We start from the raw sequence: 9,100 nt of genomic DNA, 5'->3' as shown, positions 1-9,100 counted from the left end.
AAACAGACAGCTGGTTGTTAAAAAGCAGCCAGTGTGGAGCTGCACTTCCTGTTTGACACACCAACATCAAACTTGTGTGTGTGTGTGTCTCTCTCTCTGGGCGGTCGACATAGGTCATTATGGTTAGTGGAGCACGCTCGGTTTAGCGCACGCGGGTACGCGTCCTCTTCTTTCCTGGTCTTTTTTGTTTTGTGTTTGTCTCCATCTCACCCTACTGATGTCCAGCTGTTGCTCCACTTCCTGTTGGACAGTTAGTCACACATTCCCATCAGCTGTGGGCGGAGCCAGACTCCTTGGCTGACAGTAACTTCCTGCCCGTTCACTGTGACATTGTTTGGTGATTGATTTGAGTGGCGAGGCTCCAGCGTGCTGGCGTGTCAGTGTTTAAAGCTGCAGATGCTGTGATTGCGATGACTCTGCTGCCCTCCCGGTGCCAACTAACACGCCGTGACCTCAGCAGCCGTCCTCACGTCACTCACGGTCTGTCTCCAAAGCCTCGCCGTTGTTTTGAGGCTGACGCGACCGTGTTTACACAGAGTTGGAAAATGAGTTTGATAAACACTCGTTTAAACCCACTCTCAGGTCACCTGTGGGTCTGTGTGTGTTCTGCAGGGGAACGATGAGGAGGCCGTGCTGGACCAGGGCAAGACCAGCTCCACCCTTTACACCAACTTTGAGAAAGAGGAACTGGAGAGTGAGTTTATACACCGACACACACAAAGGTGCCTCAGTGTGTGTTTACAGTCAAACACACAGTAACAAAATGACTCAGCCCGCATTTACACACACACACACACACACACACACACACACACACACACACACACAGCCTGAGGCTCAAGAAAATGATGATTTAAAATATTTCAGAAAGAAATATGTCAAACTTGGAAACAGCCGTAAACAGTCTGCAGTGTGTCGACGTCATTTCTGCAGAAAAAGTGGAAATGAAATCTCGTGACGTGTACACGCCAAACATGGAGTGTGACTCACGTGACCTCAGCTCTTATTGTGAGGTGGCGTGTTCAGAAAGAGGAACTAAAGCACGTACGAACCCCCGTGTGGTGCATGTGCTGCAGCTCCTGTCATTTTCAGCTAAGTCGTTAACCCTTTGAAGCCCAGCTGTATGTTTGTACCTGCCGTAGTGCCATCAGTGCAACCGTTGTATCCCAGAGTTTAATCATGTGTGTGCATGAAGGAAATGGATTTTGTCTCCTTAGTTTCATTTTTGAGATGCAACAATTTTTATAAACTGCAGGAAAAAACAAAAATAATTATTTTTGGCATCAACGGCATCAAATCAAACGATTTCCAACAACCGTGCAGTTTGAGTCCCGAGCCTCCCGGAAACCTCTGAAAGGCCCTGCAGGGAAACACGAATAGTGAGGTCACGGTAATTACAAGAAGCATCTTTAACTCAAACGGAGCTTCAGTTCACATCTCGTTAGACGCTGTAGGTTGTTTCATGTTATTACTAGTTTATTACAGTCCTGTTTTAAACAAACAACTGAGTGAGAGGTCGACACGCAGCCAGAGAAAATCCGACGAACGTTACTGAGGTAAGGAGAAACGGAGCGTGCAGTGCGAGCTGTGCCGCACGCCTCCCGTGTTAGCAGCGCCTTCAGTGTTTCCCTCACGTGTTTGTTTCCAGCGTTCTGTTATCACTGGAGGTGTAGAACAAACTCATGTGACCCCTCTGCTTCTCTCCGTCAGGTCACAGGGCGGTGTACGTTGGCGTGCACGTTCCGCTGGGCCGCCAGAGCCGGAGAAGACACCGTCACCGCGGACATCGACATCACAGGAAGCGCAGAGAGCGCTCGGATCGGGAGGACGGGCGAGAGTCGCCGTCATACGGTCAGGTTTGAACGAGGATAAACAAACACGGGCCAGCTGTAGGACGGCGGCGTGCTGAAGCGTTTGTGTCCCCGCAGACACGCCGTCTCAGAGGGTCCAGTTCATCCTCGGCACCGAGGACGACGACGAGGAGCACATCCCCCACGACCTGTTCACCGAGCTGGATGAGCTCGCCTTCAAAGACGGAGACATGCAGGAGTGGAAGGAGACGGCCAGGCAGGGCGCTTATGCTCTTTCTCTGCTTTGCGTTCAGACGTTAATCTTTCCAATAACGCTGCAGAGCTGTGAGGAGCGATCCTCCCGCCGTGCAGGGGCGAGGCCTGGTTTGTTCAGCGTTTCTGACTCTGGTTAAAGAGGTTTCCTCTCTAATCCAGACTCTGCAGAGCGCTGTGAGGACGAGGAAGACGAGGCTCACTGGATTTGAGAGGAAACCGATGAAGGCAGGCCGAGTCGTGTGGTTTGGAAACCTTCAGATTAACTTATTTACTCAGCAGAGCAAAGTGGATCAGCCCACATTAGTGTAGCATTATAGCATTAGCACGAATCAGACGCCTGGCGTTCTTCAAATGTCAACACTCGGCTGTGTGTGTGTTTGTTCAGGTGGCTGAAGTTTGAGGAGGACGTTGAGGACGGCGGCGAGCGCTGGAGCAAACCCTACGTGGCGACGCTGTCACTGCACAGCCTGTTCGAGCTGCGCTCCTGCATCCTGAACGGCACCGTGCTGCTCGACATGAGAGCCGGCTCCATCGAGGAGATCGCAGGTCAGAGCGCCGTCGGGAACTCGTCCCATCACTCGATACGCTGCTCCAAAAACGACCTTTGTGTTTAAATCTAGAGGAGGTCGGAACGTGCTAAAACCACACTTGAGCTTTAAATCTAGTTTGGATCAGCTGCTGGAGACGAAGAGCGCCACGAAGAGCGCCACGATGAAAGCGCAGCTCTCTGGTTTCCTCCTGCTGGTATAAGCTGCCCCTCAGCAGGCTTCCAGGCATCAGCCAATCTCTAGAAAGTTGGTATTCAGGGCGAGTTCTGACGTCTTGTTTCAGAGAGAAGAGGAAGTGAAAGGCTGCTGCGAAGGCGTTTGATAAATGATTCTGCTGCACGCCTTTCATTTCCTCCTCAGAACATAAACCTGCAGTGCGTTTGTGTCCATCAGCTGACCTCTTGTCCTCCTTCCTCGCAGACATGGTGATTGACAGCATGCTGGCGTCCGGTCAGCTGGAGGAGGGCGCGCAGGAGAAGGTGAGGGAGGCCATGCTGAGGCGCCACCACCATCAGAATGAGAAGAAGCTGAGCAACCGCATCCCGCTGGTCCGATCCTTTGCCGACATAGGCAAGAAATACTCGGAGCCAAACTTACTGGAACGCAACGGTGAGACCGCAGCGCTCTTGTCATCCTCGCACCTGCAGGTCAGGAGACGAGCTGCAGGAGGCCAGTTCGGGTTGACCCCTCCTGACGTCTGGCGCTGCTCGGGCTCTGCAGGGTTTAGTTCTGCACTGTTTAAAAACCGGGGGGTCTAAATGACCTCAGCGGGTCGGCGGCACGCTGCAAACCAGCGTGGCGGTAGGTTTACGAGTTCTTTACTAAGTAATGCACTGTTTTCTTTCCTAGTTCTTTGTCTCTGTTGTCGGGCAGAATGTAGAGTCTGTCCGTCCTGATTGGTCGAGGTAAAGGGGTGACAAGACGACGGGTCTCGTATTGCTGCATGGTGCCGTTGCCGTGGTTTTTGAGTGATTGTGATGAGTGCTGGCTCCGGTTGGTTTCTCACCTGCCCGTACCTGAGCTGCTGTGACCTCACCCTGTTTATTATTGACCGGGACTCCCTGACCTGGCCGGACCCGCTGACTCGCTGAGCTAATAACCAGCTAACAGCATGAGCGGAGTCGGCGTTTTCACATCCGCACTCCTGGATCCTGTTTGTGAGAGAGGAATGTTTTAATGCTGCTCGGGCCGAACGCCATCTGCAGGCGCTGAGCCGTCTGACGTGCGTGTGACCTACGTGACCGATCAGCTGCAGCTTTTACCGTTTGCTCGTCAGTTCAGGAGCTTTTCTTCAGATTGACTCTTTCCTACAGTTTATAAAGCTGAAGACATCAGAGCAGAGCTCAGGGTCAGACTTTGACTGCAGCTGTAATCAGCTTCACGAGGTCATCGCCTCCAGCACGACGCTCCCGGCTCGGTGTGTTCCTCTGCTCTCCACCACAGTGGACTGAGTGGGCTGATGCCCAGTTACAGCAGCTCTTCCTGCATGTGATGGAGTAAACATTCAGTAATTGGCGTGTTCACTGCAGACGGGTAGTTAGAGCGAGGGTGGCCCTCCTGCTGCCTTTACCTGAACAAAGACTGTAACTAAAAGACAGAAAGTGTTTGCTTCTTAAACTTTTCAAACAGGCTGAAAGCGCCAGGTTCATCCTAGCTTGGTGACTGTCCCTCGGGTCCGGAGGCAGCCGGACGACTTCTGTGTCCAACTGACACGATGGGAGGGTGAGGCAGCGACGCACAAATGTCCTACCGCCTACAAAGTGACCACCCCTGTACAGGTGCGATACCTGAGACGCCCTCAGATGGAGGCGAAACATCGTCCAGAACCCAGAAGTCGTCCGGCTGCCCTCCGCTTGAGCACTTCGGACGCCCGGGACAACCGAGAACCGGCACAGACCGCTCTGCATGAGGCTGCTGTGGCTCGTTCAGGACGAGCAGGACTTGGTTCTAATAAAACGCGCGCTGAGGTTTTGCTGCTGTGTAAATCAAACTGAATTGAATCGGTCCCGGACCGATCCAGATGTCTTGGATTTGATGGTAGGCGTAAAGAAAAGGCGGAGCTTCGTGATTGGTGGAGGAAGGTTTAGCTTTAGAAAGCCGATGTTGGTGTGACGTGCGTCCTAACTCACTGATCCATGCACGCTGGCTTGGTGTTTCCTGCAGCATCGTTCTTCATCATCATGATCTTTCTCCTCCTCTTCCTCCTCAGGGGAGGGTCTGTCCTCCTCTCGTCTCTCTCTCCTCCGTCGTTGCTCCATGGGCTCCTTCGACCTCTCCACCCCACCCCCCTCTGCGAGGACCCCAGGCCCGTTCGGGCACCTCCTCCCCGGCTCCGCCTCCTCGTCGCAGACCGACCTCTCTCTGTATCGTTACGGCCGTCACCTCTCCGAACCCAGCCAGCCTCACGGACTCGCCCTTCCCGTCCCCGGTGGCTCTCCACGCCGCTCCTCTGCTCCCGTGGGGCTCCCCAAGGTGGTGGTGCACCCCCCAGAAGAGGAGGAGGAGGAGGTGTTCCACCTGGGAGATGAAGACGACGTGGTTCCTCAAACAGGCAAATACGGCACGGCTTTCCTCCGGCCGTTTCCACGCTCTGACACTGAAGCATGCCCGCTAACGTGCTGATGAAGCTGGAGACGGATGATTGGACGAATGTTGGCAGACTGGCAGCTTATTTGGGGGCGGGGTCATTTTGCATGTTTTTGGTTTATTTTGCTGCCGTCAGTCTGTTGGAGACTGAGCTGCGTGAATGTTGGACCTGCAGTGTCCGAGCCTGGGTTTGTGTTCACATCCAGTCTCGTTCGAGGTTTTCTGTTAACAAACTTTTTTAACAGGTGAAGGTTGAACGGCAGCGTCCTCTGGATCCTCGGTCTCCTTTAGCCTCTGCTGGAGTTAACAAACCGGCCTCTGGTCACACGTGAAGCGCCTCAGATGTTGTTTTCAGCCAATCAGAAAGGAATCAGGCGGCTGCCTGTCATTAGCAGGCTGTTAGCTGTTAGCTGCAGCGACTTAGAGTCTGCATGTTTGTTTCCCTCGCTCTGACAGGCGGCTCTGGTCCGATCTGAGTCCATTTCCCTCCTTTATGAAACATTAAAGATCTGGAAATCAGGACGTCTGAACTTTTGTGGTCTTACTACACAAAAAAACAAAACCCACCAAAAACTACATGTTTCCTTGTATTGTAAACTTGTTCACCGTCTGTGTCGCCGTCAGAAGCGCGGTCAAATGAAAGTTTATTGCTATAGCACATCTTAGCAGACCATCGATCAGCAGCTCGATCTTAGTGCTCTCCTGGGGTTGTACGAGTGGAGGAGATCAGTTAGGTAGCTAGGCGCCAGCTTATTTCACATTTTAAAAGTGTGCAAGAGAATTTAAAATCAATCCCGTATTTAACGGGGAGCCAGTGTAAGCTAGCTGGGACTGCAGTGATGTGATCGTACCTTCTGATGCCGGTTCAGAGGCGCGCAGCAGCATTTTGAAGCGACTGCTGAAGGAGAGAGTGGGAGGCCAGTCCAGAAGTGCTGAGAGCGGGGAAAGTCTTTCAGTGGGACGTGGCGCTTTGCTTTGGCACGTTGGTGTAGCTGATGCTAGGGCTGCTCAGTTAATCGAATTTCAATCTAAATTACGATCTGGGCTTTCAACGATCATTAAAAATGACTGAGCCGATTATTAGCCCCTCCCTCGTGCTTTACTCTCGCGCTGCTCCGTGTGGCAAATCGAGCGCACCTCTCTGCGTTTCGAACACGCGTCACAACAATTAAGAGGGAAGCTCAGCAGAAGTTATTTGGAGAGGAGAGTGACTGCCGCTGGTTGGAAAGAGAAAAAGCTTCAGTGGTGTGGAAACATTACAGGTTCAGTCAGACGTGGATCAAGTGGACACAGTGTGTGAACTTTGCTACGGTGTAGCTGCACCACAGAGCAACACTGCAAAGTTCACGAAACACAGATGTTTACATTTTTCATTTATTTTTATATTGCAAACATTTGCACTATTTTATATTATTTTTAAGTCATTATTCAACACATTGTTATTAAATAAATATCGTCAAATAATCGAGATCTCAATGTCAGTGAAAATAATCGTGATGATCATTTTTGCCATAATCGAGCCGCCCTACTGATAGAAACTAGTGCTTCTCTAATTTGAGGGAGCTATGCAAACATACTCCAGTGTTCCTGACAGTGCGAGAGGGCCGGTGGCCCAGAGGGCCGTCGCCTCTAAAGCTGTCATTTCTGTTTTATTGTCATTTGGGGTGCGAACATTATGCCACAGCCAGGCTTTAACGTCCCGCAGACAGTCAACACAGGCTGGAGGGGGCAGAGGCATGCAGGTCCAGGGGCAGGTCATCAGCAGTGGAAACGGATGATTTATTAAAATGCATCCCAGCAGGTCGGCTTGTTTTCTCTGCTGCGTCGCGGTGTTTGGCGGCAGAGAACTCTGGACGCTCGAGTGACTCCCGGCACTTCCTGTTCATTAATGATCCGTGAAAGAATCAAAACTCGCTGACGCTCGATCACCTGACCACCGACTCATCACTCTGTTCAGGTGCTGAAGCGTGAAAAGCTGACGTGAAGCTGATTTGTGCTGACCGCGTTCGTGGAGCCGAGACTCTGCTGCGCGGCGCTCTGTGACCACAGGCGTGCTGCGCACCGACTAACAATGATGTAACCCAGGAAACCGCGTCACTGCCCGCACCGCGCTCTGCTTCAGCGTGAGCGAGCAGGAATCTCATTCTGAGACTGAACTCCGCCGGGTCAGGAGGCGGTGATGTCACGTGTGTCAGTAACACGGCTGTGTGTTTGCAGACAGCTGCTGCAGATGTTGCGTGTGACTCTGTGGTCTTTGTGGCTCTGCAGGTCTGCTGGCGTCGCCTCAGTCGGCCCCCGGAAACCTCGACGACAACAAAAACGCCGAGAGTCGCGGCAACGGCGGCAGCGGCAGCCGGGAGAACAGCACGGTGGACTTCAGCAAGGTAAACGCGGGGCTCCGCCTCACACGCCGGTTGGGTGGTTTATAGGTCGGCTGCTGCTCCCTGCAGCTTTCCAATGTTTGGAGCTTCAGGGAGGTGAGAGATGCTTTAATGGTGAGAGGTCAGAGCTGCACCACTGTGACCTCTGACCCCTGCCAGCTACATGAAGCCTCACACATCAGCTGGTGTTCAGATGGGACTGAAACATCCCTGAGCTGTGGGCTGGTGGGTGTAGGAGGCTCCACCCTGACGCTGCTCCGCCTATCAGACGCACTGTGATAGGCTAATAACTCACAGAAGCACCGAGATGGATGAAACGTTCAGTCTGTGAGTCTCTGACCCAATCAGAGATGTTTACCTTCAGACGGTGAGCGTCTTCAGAGCTCCGGCCCTTTAAGTGCACAGAGATGCACAGGAAATGACCACATGAAACTTCTGAAGGGTTAAAAACACGTTTTTAGCTCCCACACCCGGAAATCTGAGGCTGGCGCTCCGTCAGAACTAAATCCAGGTTACACGGTGGCCTCGCAGCTCAGGGCGGGTTCACACAGTAACCTGCCAATGTGGCGGAGTCTAAACTGACTGTCACCGAGCCTCCACTCCTCGAGTCGTAGGCATAACCTGCAGAATTAAAGCTGTGATGGTCCTGAGTGACCTCATGGACGGGTCGCTTTAATTCAGTGGTTTATGTTTGACTTTCACACATGAAAGAGAAGCTGTGGGTGGAGGAACCTGCCGCCTACTTCCTCCACGCCGCGAACGAACGCAACGACATCGTCACAGATTAACGTGCACAGTAATGCGCTGAAAGGCAGCACGAGGCTTTCCTGCACAGCAGAACATCCGTTTGCTTTTGCAAAGTGTTGGAGACAAAAGTGTAAATCGAATGCAGATTTGATCAACTCTGAATCAAGTAGATCCGACTCTGCGTCGGGATCAGCCTGATGTCCGATCCAAGCATCGGATCGTTGCGTCCGTGGTTCAGCAGGTCATCGGGTATCTGCTTACATTAAGGATGAAATCAGGAGACTTGGTCCGTCACAGCAGAAAATCCGCAACACAGAGATGAATTCCACTTCCTGCTTCAGTCTGTGACGCTATTGGACGATGGAGCTCAAACTCTTAAAACCATCCAGTGAGCATCCAGCTGTGCAGCCACACCTGCCTCCAGGTGCAAACAGAACCTGAGCTTTCGGTCACGTGACGGCGAGTCCCCGAACGAGCCAATCAGAAGCTGTGTTGTGTTTCCCAGCAGGACTGCGACTGCGTTTGTTTGCTGCCAGCGGCCAGCAGGAAGCCCGCAGTAAGTCACATGTCAGTCGCCGGCCCTCGGCCAATCAGTGTAGCCTGTGCTGTGACTCATCGTGGTGGTGCTCTGTGATTGGCTGTCTGTGGCGTTCTGTGACCATCAGCTGTTTCAGTGTTGGATGGAAAAATGTTTTTATTGATTTATTCAATCGAACTTTATTTACACAGGAACTCAGATTCATGACAAACTCATGGATCTGTTCACTCCTCC

The 9,100-nt window shown here is 52.4% G+C and overlaps 1 protein-coding gene across 3 annotated transcripts in view; it reads left to right on the top strand.

The window, feature by feature from the left end:
* Positions 1-9,100, top strand: part of LOC102199868 (sodium bicarbonate cotransporter 3-like) — a 24,279-nt gene that overhangs the window by 7,182 nt on the left and 7,997 nt on the right. Inside the window, exons 3-10 of one of the 3 annotated variants that reach the window (XM_005744158.2) lie at positions 613-694; positions 1,711-1,851; positions 1,929-2,067; positions 2,452-2,612; positions 3,035-3,184; positions 4,824-5,165; positions 7,469-7,584; positions 8,837-8,884. In XM_005744158.2, coding sequence (XP_005744215.1) covers positions 613-694; positions 1,711-1,851; positions 1,929-2,067; positions 2,452-2,612; positions 3,035-3,184; positions 4,824-5,165; positions 7,469-7,584; positions 8,837-8,884 — 1,179 coding nt within the window. Of the gene's footprint in view, positions 1-612; positions 695-1,710; positions 1,852-1,928; positions 2,068-2,451; positions 2,613-3,034; positions 3,224-4,823; positions 5,166-7,468; positions 7,585-8,836; positions 8,885-9,100 lie in introns of all 3 variants that reach the window. The other 2 variants (XM_005744162.2, XM_013913608.1) reach the window with 2 other exon arrangements.

The sequence above is a fragment of the Pundamilia nyererei genome, unplaced genomic scaffold (assembly GCF_000239375.1).
Source record: "Pundamilia nyererei isolate P.nyererei 1_Seehausen unplaced genomic scaffold, PunNye1.0 scaffold00139, whole genome shotgun sequence".
NCBI lineage: Eukaryota > Metazoa > Chordata > Actinopteri > Cichliformes > Cichlidae > Pundamilia > Pundamilia nyererei.
This window is presented reverse-complemented; position numbering and strand designations above follow the sequence as displayed.